This window comes from Gopherus flavomarginatus, chromosome 3 (genome assembly GCF_025201925.1).
Source record: "Gopherus flavomarginatus isolate rGopFla2 chromosome 3, rGopFla2.mat.asm, whole genome shotgun sequence".
In the NCBI taxonomy this organism is placed as follows: domain Eukaryota; kingdom Metazoa; phylum Chordata; order Testudines; family Testudinidae; genus Gopherus; species Gopherus flavomarginatus.
Window position 1 is genome coordinate 197703221 of NC_066619.1, and position 18764 is coordinate 197721984.

The 18764-nt window shown below is 42.6% G+C and overlaps 1 protein-coding gene across 6 annotated transcripts; it reads left to right on the forward strand.

Moving 5' to 3' along the window:
• Positions 1-258: 258 nt before the first annotated feature.
• MMAA (metabolism of cobalamin associated A) lies at positions 259-17637 on the forward strand. Of its 6 annotated transcripts, XM_050946562.1 has the most exons (8): positions 259-329; positions 6351-6833; positions 8340-8462; positions 9892-10062; positions 10441-10526; positions 11168-11317; positions 13367-13454; positions 15246-17637. In XM_050946562.1, exons 2-8 carry the CDS (start codon positions 6407-6409, stop codon positions 15263-15265), a joined length of 1065 nt encoding a protein of 354 aa, XP_050802519.1. In that variant the 5' UTR covers positions 259-329; positions 6351-6406; the 3' UTR covers positions 15266-17637. The 6 variants fall into 6 exon arrangements, with proteins under 6 accessions (XP_050802519.1, XP_050802517.1, XP_050802518.1 ...); XM_050946560.1 differs by lacking the exon at positions 15246-17637 and having other exon boundaries at positions 13367-13727; XM_050946561.1 differs by lacking the exons at positions 9892-10062; positions 15246-17637 and having other exon boundaries at positions 13367-13727.
• Positions 17638-18764: the final 1127 nt, after the last annotated feature.

Below are 18764 nucleotides of genomic sequence, written 5' to 3' on the forward strand. Positions count from 1 at the left end.
GGAGTGTGTGTTACAGGGCGAGTAGGGAGAGGGGTGTGTGTGTGTCCAGGGGGTGGCTGGGGGTGCACGGAGAGGGGTTTGTCCAGGGGGTGGCTGGGGGTGTTGGAGGACATGAGGGAGCGGAGGGAGAGCGGGCTCTGCTTGTGGGGGCGGGATTGTTCTGTTCTTTGTGCACACGAGCTCCAGAAACCTGCAAACATTGCTCTCTAATGCACACTGCGCATGCCTGGAGCTAACCCCCCCCCCCCCCCCCCCGGTGTCCTTTGCCCCGGATGTCCAGCTCGCCCTTGTCGAGAGGCGGGGAGGAGCCGGAACCTGCTGCTGGGCGGGTAAGGCTGGACCTTGGGGGGGTCCATGGGTGGTGCGCGGGGGGCTGTGTAGAGTGACGCATCGGGATTGTTCTAGGGCGGCGGGTGAGGTGTGTGGTGCGTTACACACGTCAGTGTTCACCCCTGTGGAACTAATGGGCGCGGCTACACAAGTAGCCCCCTAGAGACCAGCGGTTCTTTACCGTCCTTGTGTTGCGCGGCGCGAGTGCAGCGGGCTCCTGGGCGCTGTGGTGGTGCAAATAATGGTACGTTCTGACCTGCGAGCGCTGAGGGAGCAGAGATCTCTGGACGCGATGGGGGTGGGCTTGATAAATGGTGGGACCGTCACACAGTCATGGAACAGGCTGATGAATTAAACAGTAGGAAGTCCCCAGGCCAGATGGGATTCACCCAGGAGCGCTGCAGGAGCTCCCATCTGAAATGCAGAACTACTGACTGTGATACGTAACTTATCACCTAAATTGGCCTCTGTACGGGATGACTGGGGGATTGCTAATGAGTAAGGCTAAGATTCGGTCACAGATATTTTTAGTAAAGTCAGGGATGAGTCATGGGCAATCAACAAAAATTCAAAGAGTCCCTTGACCCATCCCTTTTCCTGAAAATACTGAGGGGGGAGCAGAAACAGTCAGAGCGCTGTTAGGGCCTGACCTCTGGCAGCTGCTCCAGTCCTGCCACTGCTCCAGCCCCCAGGGGGCTGACCCAGCCCCTTCCACTGCCTGACCCCTGGGGTTGCTGGTCTGCGGGGGCATCCTGCCAGCAACCCTGGGGCTGACCCTTGGTTGTTGCTCCAGTGTCCTGGGGACTGCTCTGGTGGCCTCTGCTCTGGAACCAGGGGCCTGACCCAACCCTGACTGGCTTCTGCTTCAATGCCAGGGGCGGGGCTGACCCAACCTCGGCCACTGCTCCACCCTGGGCCACTACTCCGGCAGTCTGGGGCTGCTAGCTGTTCATCCTTGCCCCTGAAGAAGTCATGGAGGTCCCAGCAATATGCATCTGTGACCTCTGACAGAATTGTATCCTTATGAATGTGTTGCCAACTTTTAGAAAAGGCTCCAGACGCATTCCTGGCAATTACAGGCCAGTAAGCCCAACTTCAGTACCAAGCAAATTGCAATTATAGTGAAGAACAGAATTATCAGGCACATAGATGACTCTTCCCAAACAAATCATGTTCAGCATGGCTTTTGTAAGGGAAATCATGCCTCATTAACTTACTAGAATTATTTGAGGGGATCAACAAATGTGGACAAAGGTGATCCAGTGGATACAGTGTACTTGGATTTTCAGAAAGCCTTTGACAAGGTTCCTTACCAAAGACTGTTTAAGCAAAGTAAGCAGTCATGGGATAAGAGGGGAAGGTCCTCTCATGGGTCATGGTTAAAAGACAGGAAACAAAGAGTAGGAGTAAATAGTCAGTTTTCTGAATGGTGGGAAGTAAATAGTGGTGTCCCACCGGAATCTGAACATGGACCAGTGCTGGTCAACATATTCATAAGTGATCTCGTAAAGGGGCGAACAGAGGTGCGGCAAAGTTTGCAGATGATATACAGTTACTCAAGATAGTTAAGTCCAAAGCAGACTGCAGAGAGTCACAAAAGGATCTCATGATACTGGGTGCCTGGGCAACAAAACAGCAGCTGGAATTCAGTTTTGATAAATGTGAAGTAATGCATATTAGAAAACATAATCCTACCTATCATACAAAATAGAGTATAAATTAGCTGTGACCACTCAAAAAAGAGATCGTGGAGTCGTGCATCAGTCTCTGAAAACATGCACTCAATGTGCACTGGAAGTCAAAAAAGCTAACGGAATCAGGGCCAGCTTTAGGAAGTGCGGGGCCCAATTCATACATTTTCGGCAGGGCCCTGGCAGGGATGACTTAAAAAAAAAAGTGGAAAAAAAAGCCTTTCATTTCTTTCATGTATTATTTACTTTTCATAACTATATGAATAATAAAATTATATATTATATACATTACATCATATATGCTGTTGATTGGCTATTAATGACCGCCATTTCACATGTGTGGGTCCCTGCCACTCCCTGGGGGTTTGCACATGTGTTGGTCCCAGCTGCTCCTTGCCCCCCTCATTGAAGCAGGTGTGCAGGGTTACTGCCCTGGGAACTGCAGGGCAGCAGTGGACATGGGGCTGGCTGGAGGCAGGGCAGGGGCTGACTGGAGGTAGGGTCTGGCTGCAGGCAGGGCAAGGGGTGTGGGGCTGGTTGGAGACGGGGTGTGGGGCGAGCTGGCTTCAGGCAGGGCCACAGAGGGGTGCAGCAGGGGTTTGCAGGTCTGGAGACAGTGGAGTGTGGAACTGGCTGGCTTCAGGTAGTGGGGTGCAGCAGGGGTTGACTGGAGACAGGGCAGAGGGTGCGGGCTGGGCAGGGTGTGCAGGGCTGGTGCGGGCAGCAGTGTGTGTGGGGCTGGCTGGCTTTGGGCAGGGCTGCAGGGGTGTGTGGCAGGGGTTGGCTGGAGACAGGGGGTTTGGCAGAGGCTGGCTGTGGGCATGGGGTGCAGAGCTGGCTGCAGGAAGGGGGGGCCGGACTGGTGTGGGCAGGTCAGAGGGTACAGCAGAGGCAGCTGGAATCCCAGCCCTGTAAGTAGCCCCCAAACCCCCTTCTACCCCGCCCCAGACCTTTTATATAGCCACGGGAGCGCTGGGGAATGCATGGGGGAGGCGGGGCTCCGGCGGCTATTTAAAGGACCTGGGTGGCAAAGGCAGCTGGAGCCCCGGCCCTTTAAATAGCCCCCGGAGCCCCTCACTGCCCCAGGGCTCTGGGGGCTATTTAAAGGGCCCAGAGCTCCAGCCGGGGTCACGGGGATTGCCGCGCTGCAGCCGGAGCCGCCAGGCTTGCCGCACTCCGGCCGGAGCGCGGCAAGCCCTGCCGCCCCGCTCTCCCGGCTGGAGCCCCGGCCGGAGCGCGGCAAGCCCTGCCGCCCCGCTCTCCCGGCTGGAGCCCCGGCCGGAGCGCGGCAAGCCCTGCCGCCCCGCTCTCCCGGCTGGAGCCCCGGCCGGAGCGCGGCAAGCCCTGCCGCCCCGCTCTCCCGGCTGGAGCCCCGGCCGGAGCGCGGCAAGCCCTGCCGCCCCGCACTCCCGGCTGGAGCCCCGGCCGGAGCGCGGCAAGCCCTTCCATCCCGCACTCCCGGCTGGAGCCCCGGCCGGAGCGCGGCAAGCCCTGCCGCCCCGCACTCCCGGCTGGAGCTCCGGCCAGAGCGCGGCAAGCCCCTCCACCCCGCACTCCCGGCTGGAGCCCCGGCAGGAGCGCGGCAAGCCCCTCCACCCCGCACTCCCGGCTGAAGCTCCGGCCAGAGCGCGGCAAGTTCCGCCGCCCCGGCTGGAGCTCTAGCTGGGAGAGCGGGGCCGCGCCGCGCTCCCGCCACCGCTTCACTCAAAGGAGCGGGACCATGGAAGACCCCGGAGCAGACCGCAGCCGGGGACCGGGGTAAGTTTAAAAAAAAAAATTAAAAAGGTGCCTAAGGCGCGGGGCCCTCTTAAGCGCGGGGCCCGATTCCCCGGAATCGGTCGAATCGGCCTAAAGCTGGCCCTGAACGGAATGTTAGGAATAATTGGGAAAGGGATAGATATAATACCACTATATAAATCCATGGTACACCACGGGTCTGGTTCGGTGTGCAGTTCTGGTCACCCCATCTAAAAATATTAGAGTTGGCAAAGGTACAGAGAAGGGTGACAAAAATGATTAAGATTATGTAACAGCTTCCATATGAGGAGAGATTAAAAAGACTGGAACTATTCAGCTCAGAGAAGGGACTAATGGGGGATATGATAGAAGTCTATAAAATCATGAATGGTGTGGAGAAAGTGAATAAAGAAGTTCTGTTTAACCCTTCACATAACGCAAAACCCAGGGCCACCCAACAAAATTAGGTTTAAAACACAAGGAAGTATTTTTTCACACAGTGCACAGTCAACCCGTGGAACTCATTGCCAGGGATAATGTGAAGGCCAAAACTATAACGGGGTTCAAAAAAGAATTAGATAAGTTCATGGAGGACAGATCCATCAGTGGCTGTTAGCCAAGGTGGTCAGAGATGCAACCTCATGCTCTGGGTTTCCCAAAGCCTCTGACTGCCAGATGCTGGGGGACTGAATGATGGGATAGATCACTTGGTGATTGCCCTGTCCTGTTCATTCGCTTGGAAGTACCTGGCATTGGCTGCTGTCAGAAGACAGGATACTGGGCTAGATGGACCATTGGTTTGACGCAGATTGGCCATTCCCATGTTCTTATTTTCTAAATTTCCATTGTCAGAATAAGTTAACAATGGTCACTTGGTGGTTCAGTTTCCTTATGTCATCTGTTAACAAACTGGATGTTTTGCAGAATCCAGGAATTCAGAATGGCCACCATTTTTGAATTTGTCTGCCCAAAAGTTAGGTTCCTAAATCCATGTCAAGGCCCCGATTCTGCAATGACATCTGTGCGAGTTCAGAGATCAACCTGCACAGATGTCATTGCAAGACCTGGGCTGTACGCCTCTAAATAGAAGTGGACTGATTTTTCAGAAGTGTTGAGCAAACCAGCTTCCATTTAAGTCAATGAGAATGTCAGATGCTCAGTCCCTCAGAATAAGGGCTACTTTGCTTAGATGCCTAAATATTGATTTAGGAGTCTAACTTTAATCCCATAGATTTGAAAACTTTGGTCAATGTGTTTCCCAATCACAGTGAACTAGTTGTACAGTTTTGTCTCTGGGTTTTTAAATGAAGATTTGCTGCAGTAAAAATAAGCAGAATACATAGTACACTGTATAAAGTAAGTGTGCATGCTATGGAGTGTAGTCAAATCTTGTCTTATTGCTAAAGCATCTAATTTTGTCTGAAGCTACTAGAGTTACAGTAGCCCAGTTAAAAGACAACCCAGGTGCCTTGGAAAAGGCACGTTAATACAGTTCTAAGCAGGGGGAGCCTGTTTGCTGAAACTCACTGACTGTAGATGTGTTTGGAGCCCTATGCGGATACACATCTGATCGGGAATCTGCAAACATGGTCTGGGGATACTGCAGATTTGCAGGGCTCTAGAAGTGTGCTGCTTGTGAAATTTACAGGGAAGTGAAAATAGGATTATAGAATGGAATGTCTTCTGTATTGCGAGGCTATTTCTACATTAGACTTCTTTCTGAGACAGTTCCCATCATTGCTAATTTTGGCATAACTCCACTGAACGGAGCAGTAGTATAGATGCAGCTTCAGGTGGTTGCCAGCATTTTAACCAGTGTCTAAACCTGAGTAGGTGTTGTAGTGCTTCTGGCAACTTGTCTATGAGAGTGCAGTTATGGGACCTTCCCCTCCCTCCCCCTGAAAATAACCTTCATGTAGATGAGACCTAAAAGGCTCCATCTTAAATCCTCAGAGTTATTAAATTATTTCCAAGTTCCCCACATTTATTTAGTGCATCTAACTACATCTACTTCTGGAGAAGAGGTACAAAAGTTAAATTCCAGAGGGTTGTTTTATTTGATTTTTTTATGGGCTTCAGAGCAGAACAGATCTGAGGAAACTGTTGGATAAACAAAAGGTGTGTTGTGCCAAGAGCACAGAAGGGGAATGTGCATGAGAGCTTTCTTACCTGCTGAGGTGAACTTTTTTCGTGGTTCTTGTTTTTTTGTAAAAAAAAAGCTTTCTGGCTCTCAAGAGGATAGTGTTATGATTTTTTTTCTCCCTATAGCTAGAGTACAAACGTTTTTTAAACAAATGGTTTAGTTTATTAACTTTCGCTTTAAAAATGAACAATTGTGTGTCTTCCTAAATCCACCTAATGGGAGATTTCACATGGTGATATTTCTCCAACAAGAATGAAATGCCATCTTTTAGCGAGAGTACTTAACACAACTATTTTATGTGCAAATCTCCTTTGTACATGTTATGGACACAGGTGTGGATAAAGTAAAATCTAATGATTTGACTGAAAAGATTGATCATCTACATCTGTTAATTTCAATATTTAGAGGTATTTTGAAGAAACTAAAGTGTGTGTTTTCTCTCCCCTTAGGCTGGCTGCAAACACAGTTGAACAGATACCACTGATACTCTCTGATTCCAGACAAGATGAACACAATGTCATTGCTGCTAAGATTCCCTCACTACCGTTTTCTTAGAAAGATTTCTTTCAAAAGCTTCCACTCAAATTTCACTCCGGGATCATTATTTCCATATATTCAGTCTTTCAATTCAGTATGCTTGAATTGTACAAAGTGGATGTTGCCAGCAAGTGATTTGAAAAGAGGGATGTGCTATCAAGCAACCGTAGACCAACAAACACAGGGACTTTGTGACAAGGAACAGAGACTTGTAGACAAACTTTATAGTGGATTAATCCAAGGGCACAGAGCCTGCTTGGCAGAGGCCATTACTCTTGTAGAATCAACTCAGAGCAGGAAAAAGGAGATAGCCCAGGTGCTCATTCAGAAGGTATTATCCTACCACAGAGAACAAGAAAAGTTAAATAAAGGAAAACCACTAGCCTTTAGAGTGGGTCAGTCCTCTTTTGTCTGTCCAGTAACTGTTGTGATCTTATAATGATATCACCTCTTGTTTCTGATATTTAGCATTTTTAAGCAAATATGGAGTTTAGTCAGAAATCATTGGGCTATTAATAGTTTGTAACCATCTTTGAGTCACTTGTATTGCTCATAAGAAAAGTTTCTCCACAATGCTGGAAAATTCTCTTGTGGAGACTTTAAGAATGGCCCCTCAATTTCTGGGAAGAATAAAGGGGAATTTCTCATGGATGATAGGGTTAGTTTTGTTGAGCTGAAGAATGTGGGGGGGGGGGAGGCTAGAAGGCATAGCTGCACCAGCTATTCAAAGTTTAGACGAGCATTGCCAAATCCTTTTTCTTGAGGTGCATGTGTTTCCCCCAAAAAGGGAGGAGAAAAAATTGTTTCAATTGTTTTATCATTAGTAAAGGCCCCACCTTAAAGCAACCTACCTTATAGCTGAGGAGAGGTGGGTGACATTCCCTTTACAATCTATCAGATGCTTCAATATCAACTGGAAGGATCGCTGTAGAGTGATGTAGTGCACAATTGCCTTATGCATTTGTATGCCCAAAGGAAGCAAGAACTGGAGCCATGGCATCTTAAAGTTAGTGAAGAGCACAAACCCCAAAGCAATAGGCCAGTCCTAGTTTAGTTGTCTTAAGTTAGCATGCAAGTCACCCATCTTCTTATCTGAAACAGCAACTCTAAATACTGAATTTCTGAAAACTGTAGATTTGACATGTTGCATTTTTAAATTTCTGCAGTGCAAACCAATATGGAGAAACCTCTGTTTAGGGAGGGGAGAAGAGGATAAAGAAATCAATCTTATGTTGCTTTGAGCAAAATGAATAAGTGTTAGAGAAGTGAATGATCCCCTCCGGAGTAGACTCATATAATACACTGCAAATCCAAAATGAGAAGGTTTGGATTTCTTCATTAGACAAAAGCAGCAAAGAGTCCTGTGGCACCTTATAGACTAAAAGACGTATTGAAGCATGAGCTTTCATGGGTGAATAACGTGGCTACCCCTCTGATACTTCATTAGACAATTCAATATTAACATGTAATTCTAATTGCCTTAAGAGGAAGATGAAATCCACCAGTATGTGGTGATTAATTGTAGCAATTGGTTGCATTTTGTGATATATCTGGAGGCGGGAAAGGGGGAAGTTACTTTTTCAAACAAATATAAATAAATAAAAAAAACCCCCACCCTTCTATTAGTAGGGGGTTTTGTGTGGAGTTGAGGGTGTTTGCAAAAGAGGAGGGTTAATTTACTAGCAGTGACAGGCCTCAGATTATTTGTAGTAAATAACTGGAATAGGGTCTCATACTATTTTTCTTAAATATATTTTTAAGACAAATTATTTCCTTCACATTATTGTCAAAGGAATGTGTTGGGGATTAGTTCATAACGTGAAGGTCATTAAGAAGGAAAGATTAGTAGAGGCTATTGCCTATTTCATTAAACTAGAGTTTTTTGTCCCTCTACTATTTAGGATTGTCTGGTCCCCCTGGTGCCGGGAAATCAACATTTATAGAATGCTTTGGGAAAATGCTTACAGAGAGGGGACACAAAGTGTCTGTGCTGGCTGTGGATCCGTCCTCTAGCACAACTGGTGGTGAGTATATCTTAAGTTTTTTGTCAGCTCTCTAGCATTTAATCTTGACAATATCTGGAGCTTCTGGTGTGTATGGTTGAAATTTTATCCTATAAAGTTACGTCAATGAACTATATATTGCTTTTTAGTCATTTTTGGTGTGCTATGGAATTAGGCATAATAGTCCCAGTGTTGTGAGGTCCCCAAACTTGTGCTGTCTTCTGGTGGCTTGTATAGTCTGTCTCTCTCCTGTGTGAAATTACTTTCTTGGTATTGTAAGGGGAAAAGGAAGACTTCCTTTTCTGTGATCAGTACTGTTGTTGTTAAAACTTTGCAATGTAGACTGAAAGTGATGCCAAATCTCTTCATTTAGAGGCCATCAGAATACACTTGCAACTCAGTCCTCCTCCCCCCTTCCCCCCCATCCCCAAATTCCTGCTTTGCCTTGGATCTTGGAAAAATACACTATCATCCTTGAATGGGAACAAATTGTTTAACTTCTGTGGGACTATCTTGATTCCAAGATAGACTCTTCTGTGTAGTAAGTCATGGTGATGTTGCAATGTCACTGAACTTGACTAACTTTTGTTGGCCACCTGCTCTTCAGTATCAGGCTCTCCAAACCCATGTTGCTTTCATCTGCAAAACCCTACCCCTCCCAAAATTTATGTTCTGTGGGGCAATGCTGACTAAGCTTGATTTAGAAAACTTACCTGGGACCTAACCAGCAGTAACTAAGATTTTAATCCTTTTGTCATATATGGCTGTATCTGACTAATACGTTATCATTTTCTGTATATCTGTCCTCTTGAAACTTGTTATAATTCTACTACATGGAGATGTTACAAGTTAACTATGAATAACAACTGCAATTAGTTGTGGCTAGAAGGAATATTCCTTGAATGTGTAGTGGAGACAAAGACTTATAGGTCACCAGAGAAAGGGGTCAGGATAAGGAACAAAGAGGACTGAGAGGGTCTGTCTCTTTTTAAACTTTAGCAACACTTGTCATACTAATAAATTCTCATTAAATTCAAATAAAAATTGACTATCGGAGAATTTCTTCTTGGGAGGACACTGCTTATCTTTGGGCAGTTTGCTTTGGGAGAGGAGACTTTGTTTTCAGGGAGGGATAACAGATAGGTAAGAGTTTGCTGATGCAGCTGTGCTCAGGTTACACAAAGGGGTTTGGGACTTGCAGAGTCCGTGCTGGCATAGAGGAAGCCCTCTGAGTTTAGGGACAGTGGGCTGCAGTATCTTGCTGTTATGCTTCTGTGATATTCTCACATCTTGCAAGCTAAAAGAGCCACACAGGAACTTGCTAGCACACAACACTGGGAAATTCTCATTTGATTCTTCATCAGAGACACTCACCTGCACCTATGTTACTGACTATTGAAAATAACTGACTACTTGCCCTTTTTGAAATTGTTAATGTTAAATGTTTAAGGCTCACTCTTGGGTGATAAAACACGGATGACTGAGTTGTCAAGGGACATGAATGCTTACATCAGGCCATCTCCAACCAGGGGAACGTTAGGAGGTGTGACCAGGACCACAAATGAAGCTATTCTGCTATGTGAGGGAGGAGGCTATGACATCATTCTTGTGGAAACAGTAGGTATGTGATTTAAATGTAAAAATCCAAAATTTAGCACTTGCACCCCACTGTACTGTCCAGGCCAACTTATAGCACTAATGATGCATATTTCCTCTGGCAGCTTTTTTTCTTCTTTGTCTGTTTCTGGTACTTCATCTTTTCTGTTCCATTTGGTCCATTCCTTTCATAAGTGTGTGTTGACTTCACCAAATGGGGCCTTACTGTTATGTCTTTAAGCCTTGAAAGTTCTGAGAGACAATTTTCTAAAACTAGATTTCTTACTGACCTTCATTGTATCCAGCTCTGTTCAGCCCAGAAAGAGAGGGAGCCACAGTAGGACCTCCTTAGTACTGTTGTTAGAATGGCTGTGAAAGGTCAATTCTGGTTTCAATTTTTCAGGTGTGGGGCAATCAGAGTTTGCAGTTGCTGATATGGTTGATATGTTTGTTTTGCTGCTACCTCCAGCAGGAGGAGATGAGTTACAGGTATTTATCTTTTTGAAATGCTAATTGTGACCTAAAAGTTAAGTCTGAATTTGGAATATGTGTGTGCATTAAATCTGAGTAATCAAGTATTAGAGCTTGGCGTTGTCCTAGCTCTTCTCCCACTGAAGTCAGAATCTTACCAACTTGATCCACAAAATTTGGATCAGAATTTCCCAAATGTTACAGGTGTTAGGATTTAAAGTTTTGGGTCTGGCCAGTCTCTTATGATTCATATTACTCATTAGATATGATTAACTTTTTCTCACTTTGAATGCTAGTATAGGTACATGGCAACAACAATCAGTTGTGTAATAACTGATTAGTTTAGCAAACTCAGTTATGCTCCTTTCAAGTAATATATGCCAACGCATGCTACACGTACATGAAGGATGTTAGTTTCTCATGGTAGAGGAATAAATATGTGAATTAATGGTTCAGAGAGTCATCATAACTGCCTATCTACTAATGAAACCTCGGACATTCCTAATATTAGGAAATTCCTGGTGCCTAAAGATTAAGAAGAAAGCCAGGGGGTAAGATAATGCAACAAACAAGCCTCATTAGTTTATCCGGGTTTTATGACTGACCATTAACAGTTTTTCTAAGCATTCATTATTTTCCCTTTTCCTTGTTTCATTCAGGGTATTAAACGGGGTATAATTGAGATGGCAGACCTAGTTGCTATAACTAAAGCTGATGGAGATTTAGTTGTGCCTGCACGGCGGATACAAGCAGAATATGTTAGTGCTATGAAACTACTTCGCAAGCGCTCTAAGGTTTGGAGACCAAAGGTTTGTATGTTTTCACAATTTTCTTCTCTTTATTTCAGAAGAGGTGGTGTGTAGGTTACAGGACCTAACTTCATCCTAACTACTAACAACCACCTGGACATTTACGTAAACATCTCTCCTGCCCCACTTGTGCCTGAAACATCTGTGCTGCTTCTTTCACACATCCCTTATTTATTGGGTACCCTCCTTGAATTAGTTTGGAAAGGCATTACTCTCTCTCTCCTCCAAATCCTTCCTCAAAACTCACATCTACTATGATGTCTACAGCAAACTGATAATGGGTAGACCGAGGGTCAGTGGGGCTTCCTGATTTGTAATAATTTCTATACATTTTTAAGAAGTTTGGGAACTATCTTGCTGTAAACCATACTAATCTATGTAACTACTATGATCCATGTTTTTTTCCTCCTTGTTATACCCACTTGTGATGTCTCATGGGATTTTAGTGCAATGACGTTGTCTTCCTGTGTGTGTACAGCACCTAGCACAATGGGTCCCTGATCCTGTTAGCCTTTAGGTGGTACTGCAATACAAATAATTAGAATTTATAATTGAGGCGAAGAGACAGTAGTAAAATGCTTTTTATATATAAACGAGGCTTCTTGAACACTGGATAAAATGGACTGTCAGACAATTTGATCCAGCTGGACTGCCTGAGGCTTGGTCATGGCTTTCTGTTCCCATTCTCCCCTCTACACTTACAGTGCCTCAACTTCCAGTCATGTGAAACCCAATTAGTGATTGGATGTCACTGCAGAAGGCAGGACAACTGCTATTTTGCTTCCTGATCAGATTTTTCAGCCCTCTGGCTTATCCCTTTGAAACAAAAATCAGGAAGTTCTGCAAACTGACCTGAATGTGCCCTTCTACCAAGCAGTGGTGTTGCTTTTTTTATGACTGTATTGACTGCTTTTAACATATTTACATAGGTGGCACATACATTTGTGCTTTGCAGTGTCTAGTGATGAATTTGTTCAAGCGGCAGAGCAATTTACACAGAGCTGAAATCTTTACCCCATAAATTTTAGTAGGGAACGTAGCCTTTCCCTGTCTAGTTCAGTTCTGCTCCATATAAACACAAAGCAAGAGGGCTGACAGGTGACTTATATCAACTGGCAGAAGCCACTCTCTCCCTTCAGCATTGCTGAGCATAAGTTTAGATCTAGATGCTATAGAGAGACATTCTTTTTTATGTAGGAAATGTTAAAGAGTTTACAAATCCTTGCCCTGGAAATATCAGCAGCAAAACAATTCTTACAACAGTAAGCCTCAGTTTTTAAAGAAAGAAATAATATACAGGAGTAGAGTTAAGAGTATTACTATATTACAGAGTGAACATCATTACAACATCTATTTCTAGAGATTTTATTACATTGTGTGAAAGCTCTCTATACACATTTAACAGACCAGGCATCTCGGGCAAGTGTTAATAGTAAAAGAAAAAAAATTGGACAGGTGTGGGGTTTTTGGCTGAATATTGAATAAAAACACTTCTCTAACTGGGCTGTTTTTAGAATTTGTTTCAAATGGCTTTGATGTTTGCTTTCTAGCCTACAATCACTCTTCCAGGGTATGAAGGGAAGTTAATACTGTTCTTACTATAATACTGAAACCACGCAGGGTTTCATATTAATGTTATACTGGCTTTAAATGTGGTTATGCAAATATCCAATTGACTTTCCGTTTAAGTAGTAATATTGTATATTTTACCTTTAATTTGATAGGATCCTAAAACCTTATATTACTGAACTGCAGCAACTACTTGGGTGTAAGCCATCAGATAGTACGGGGGGGAACTTTGTTCAAGAATATTTAGGCAAACCCTCTTTGTCACAAGTAGTATAAGATGAGAATATCATTTTGGAGGTGGCAGAAGGACACACAACATAAGCTGTGGGGGTCGGGAGGGGAGGAGTTTACGGTAGCACTTAAGGATGAGTTTGCCTTACTAGGATTGGAACTTGTGATTTTAATAGAATCTAGCTGATGCAGAACCCTCCCCAACCCACTTAGTTTCTTTTAAAATGTCCGTCCTCCTTAATCCAACAGGTAATGCGCATGTCTGCTAAAACTGGAGAAGGCATTTCAGATATGTGGGATAAGATGACAGAATTTCATGATCTCATGCTTACAAGTGGTGAGTTGATCACCAAACGACAGAAACAGCAGAAAGTGTGGATGTGGAATCTAATCCAAGAAAATATGCTGGACCATTTTCGGAGTCATTTAGCAGTGAGGGATAAGATTCCACTTTTAGAAGAAAAGGTTCTCAGTGGTGTCTTGGCTCCAGGGCTGGCAGCAGACCTATTACTGAAAGCATTCAAAGACAGACCTTAAGATACTATGTTCTACTGTGTCATTGATCAATTTGCACAAATTATTTAAAGATTAAATAAAATTTTCCAAAGCATGGCTTCAAATCTTTATTACTGCAGCATACTTGAATGTAGCCCTAGACTAAATTTATTTTCTGACTCGGGCAAAGATAACACACATGACGAACAAAGCTAATTTCTGGGACTACCACAGATTATATTCAAAAAGAAAAATGTACGCTTCTAAAACTGTTATTTGAGTACAGCATAGTTAAGGATGGTGGTTGTTTTAAAGCTTTTAATGAGATTGTAATAGAAATTATTAAAACAAAATAACTTTGTGGTACAGTAAGCTAGTTATTTGTTTGCCTGTGTTCCAGATATTTCAGCACTTGTCCTGCTATATTTACCAACAACCCCCCCCATACAAAACAAGGATAGGTGTAACTAAAAGTGCTCTTGGGCTCACCTAAATGTCTTTTACTGGAGGGGTCATCTGTTTACATAACTGTTAAATTTTACAGTGCATACATGACCTATCAGTATAACTTACCAAAAACCTGATTCAGTCAACACTTACAGCAGTAAGCACATTAAAGGATGAGTCTCCAAAGTCTAATTTACACAACAAAAATAATTGTTTAAACATGGCTATGGTACAACACAGTTTACTGCTGTTGGAGCCTACTGTGATTTAAGCACAGTTAGGGCCACAATTAGATTGTGTCCATGCTACAGATTTCAGCTCTGATATAGCAGTAGATGCTGCAAGGGGAGCTGTTGCCCCTCTCCTCACTGTGAGTGACAGCAAAAGCATTGAGTGATGCATAATCATCTAAGCAGAACCTGTTATTTGTGTTACAAACAAACAGAGCATTGAAGCAGCCCTGCCTGGGAGCTATATTTATCCAAGGAAACAAACACCCTACTGGTGCCTCCTGAACAGAAATTTTTTAAAACAAAAAGGTGAAGTTACATTAGGTATCTTTTCTTTAATATAGCTAATGATAAAATACTTCAAGTGGAAGCCGCATCAGAGTTATGGAAATGGCTATCTTTATAATTAACACACAACTTTGTCTGTAGCGGTTTAAGGCCATTTGGCTGGATGAAAGAGCTTCAGTTTCTAAACAAAATGACTTTCTCCTGTTAAATTCAACTTAAATACTTCAACTATCCAGGAGCTATATGTACATTTTGGTATCCTTTAATAATGAATTGGAGGGTCTTCTAAAATATTATTTGGAAAACATGGTCTATTTGGCAGAAATTTATTATTATAGAAAAAAATGCCAATTTTGGAGACTGCAGAAAAGCAATAAAACAATAAGTGGAGTTCTATGAAGAATTCTTTGTATCTTGTATAGGTAAATTGAATTTTTGAATTACGTTAAAAGCTGTGATATTTGTTTTCTTGGCTTCCCTGACAAACTTGATTTTGCATCTATATTTCTCTAGATCTTCAGGGTTTTTTTTTTAAACTTCTAGCTAAATTGTAATACATCAGAAAAGTTACCTTTAGCTTTTGAAGACCCTAGGAGGCTTTTTTATCCTTATCTAACAAGGATTCTTCTTCTTTGTCTAACTCATGCTACTTTAATTCTTATTACCAGGATTAAAGTTAGTTCTCTGACAGTTGTTGCCTTATTTTCCTGTACACTTCATTACGGTTAAAAAAAAAAAGGATAAAATTGGATGGAAGAACCCCATCCTGCAAATGTGCATGTGAGTAATCTGTTCACAGGACTAGCCCTACTAAAGTACATTTTCAGGGATGTATTATAGTACTGAATAGCAGGACAACCATGGTTTGGCAGGTGAGGGGCAAAAAGCAGTTTCTGTATGTAACTGATTTTAGTTATACTGGTGCAAACCACTAATGTAGTTTGACTGCACCCGTGTAAAATGATGCTTAAACCACTGCTGGTAACACATGAAATAAGTTACCACTGCCTAAGAGTAACCATCTACACTGGAGCTAGAGCCTTAATTTCCAGCTTGAGTAGACATCTTCACAGTAGCTCTGCTCAAGCTAAGGTGCTAGACATATCCAGGGCACAACAGCTAGCTGCCCTCTGTATGATCCTGTCAGAAACCCTAGGTATGTATTTAGGTGGCTAACCCCTACTGCTGCTCATGCCATTGCTACTATTCGTAGCGTGTAGGCTCTATCAGAGTTAGCATGGGTCTGCTGGAGCTGGAAATTGTACCTTCTAGCTCCAGTCTAGATGTACCCATGCTAAGTCTGAGAGGAGGAGGAGGAGGGCAGAAACACAAGTGCTTTACTATGACATCATCATTGGTCACAGTATAATGCTCAGTTGCACCCATGTGAGAGGAAGCCGCATCAGCTAGAGCATGCCCCAGATCAAAAGCCAGGGCTTTAAACCCCCTGAAATGCAGTGAAGTTTGCAGCTGAACTTCATTCTTTGGGTTCATCTCTAACATACACTGTTCATTTACTAAATATGCTGTTTTGATCACACTTTTGTGATTATGTACATACTTACAACATTAAAATCTAAATTTCAGGCTGGCTGAAGGCACCTACCTTGTGGATGGACTAATATGCTATGTAACTTTCAGTTGGAAACCGGCTTGATCTAGAAAGTGATGAGAACAGCATTTAGAGTGGTTTTCTCAATATTTTTCTAGACCATCTATGTGATGAAAAATAGTGGAGTTCATCCATGCTAATCTATTAAAACAAAACTTTACCCTTTTGACTTCTTGTTTGAGTGCTCCAGGGGTTCCATTTTCCATCTCCTGGGAAAATCTGAAACTATTCTACTTAAAAAGTCAAACCTGCTAAAAGGAATCTGCAGCTGAAGTGCCCTCAGCAAATTCAATCCCCTTCTCCTAGCATGGATAATTCTTTTCGTATCTAATCTTTGTTTTCAATGATAGGGCCAAGTGACCCATGCTTGGTTGGCTGCTCCACTGTCAAAATTGTTGCATTTGTAAATTTATTACCTCCCGTTTTACATGCTCCTCAGCCTTTAATAAGTCTTCTCTTCATGTATGTTTCTTATTTGTGTAGCACTGACTCGCTTCCTTTTTGCTGAGGCTACTGCATGTAAATAAAATTTTTTTTTTAACCTTGGAGAACTCCCTTCCTAATGTTTGCTTTTAAACAGTAGCCAACTCTTGCTATGGTATCAGCTCCCTCCACGCTGCAGTAAACATGATCACTTCCTCAGTTTTCTCCATAATACCACATTTTTTATTCTATTTTTCATGGATGTTCAGAGAAAATCTGTATCATCCCTTTTCTGTTTTTTTCCAGGTTTTGGAATAAGAAATAGCTCTTCACATAGTTTAAGACTCTGATAGCAATACTTTTCCTTGGATACATATTTTCCCTAGCAGATAATAGATTTCATACAAAACATTGGCAAAGCAATCACTTAAATCAGGAAATTACAAAATTGAGTGTGAATGTATAACTTTAACTCCAGCCTCTTTAGCAAATACATTATAATTCAGTATTATGATGTCTCATACCATTTCTCAAATAACACCTATCAGTCCATTTTGAAGCTCTGAATACACATGAAGCATGTTGCAGCCTTTCTGATCTTTTTGTGCAATGGGGCTATGATCTCAGTTGGGGCATCTGCGTACTACTGTAATATAAATAACAATGAATAATAAACTATTTTTTGTAAAAAATACAATTGAACATGATGTGCCACTATTTGCTAGGCAGCAGAACAAGGCTTTTACACACACAAGCACTCAGTGAGGGAGAAGCCCTGCCTTTTTCCTATGCACCTTCACATAGAGGAAAGTGGACAGCATTCCTCATGAACTCTCCTAACATAGAATGTATGTGCAATGTTGATAGAGCGGGGGCAGACTGCTACATGAGCATGTTTATTTAATAAAATCAGAGTGCAGGCACAAAGTATGTTTTTAAACCTTTATAGCTTTGACAGTTCACAGCCAATTTTCACCAAACTACCAACAGATAGACAACTCTGTCCCTGCCCAATGTTCAGATTCTAAATCTACAATTCAAAAGATGTTGCAAAAATATTTTTAAATCATGTTCCTAGTTCCTTTAAAAAGTTGATAACATTTTTTAGAAAAGAAAAAAGTTGTAAACAACTGAAAATAACATTTTAGAGGAGAAATGCACTATACCTAAAATGTTCCTTGTTACCTTTACAATTTAAGATCTTGCTAAACAACAAATAGGAAGAAAAAGACAAATAAGGAGAAACATGACATGCACAGTAGCCTGAAACAAGGGAATGTTGTGTAACCAAATATGAAAATCTCTGTTTATGGTGGTGGTAGGTTTTTTTTTGTTTTTTTTTTAAATGGGACTCTAGTATTTGTGAAAGATGCCTGATTGCCAACACTTAGAGAGTGATGTAGTTTACTGTGAACATGCTTCAGTTCTGGGCTGCATGGACTACATTAAAGATTGAAGGTTATTTCAGTTTCCACACCTAGTTAGTCCTTATTTCAGCTTACCTAGCGGCACAGTTGCGAAGAAAATATTTGTCCTTTAGGAACCAAATGGAGATTAAAAATCACGATCTTGCTAGAAAGAGACCGAAGTTCTCACAGATCTTAGATGTTTGAGTAAATGATGTCTATTCACTTGTAACAAAAATGAGAAACTTTACAATGTGTGTGTTACACACTAGTTGACACTGAAAAGTAAATACTTCCCTTATTGCAATACTGTTGTAAAGTAATTAGCTAAGGCTTTATTCTTATTTACATAAGCTCACTTTAAGGCCCTTACTTTTTTTTATCAGTCACTGTATACATTCCTACTACATAGCTTTATTTGCTATTTTACCACCACCTTCTGCATTTTTGCTATGAAAAAATAAACAATTAAAAGGAAGTGCCAAAGGGGAGACTATTCAGCTGACCTGTCCTTTGACTGATTGTGATGCTAGTACACATAAGAATAAAAAATTGTCACTGCACGCATAGACAGTGTCCTAACATAAGTCATATGTCTAAATATTTCCTCCCAGCGGGTATATAAATATATACAAAAATCCAGTTCGTAGTTTGCTAATTACTTTTTCTTCTTTTGCTGGTTGTAGTGCTGGTAGAGGTTTTTATGACTTGTTGCTTAGCAACTTTTATCAACAGCAGCAAAGCAC

What these genes read in the sequence shown, in the direction of transcription:
- MMAA (XM_050946560.1), top strand. Translation starts at nt 6,407, where the DNA reads ATGAACACAATGTCATTGCTGCTAAGATTCCCTCACTACCGTTTTCTT. An exon ending in GTCCTCTAGCACAACTGGTG is followed by an intron (nt 8,463 to 9,891) that starts GTGAGTATATCT and finishes TAAATGTTTAAG; the next exon opens with GCTCACTCTTGGGTGATAAA. An exon ending in CATTCTTGTGGAAACAGTAG is followed by an intron (nt 10,063 to 10,440) that starts GTATGTGATTTA and finishes TCAATTTTTCAG; the next exon opens with GTGTGGGGCAATCAGAGTTT.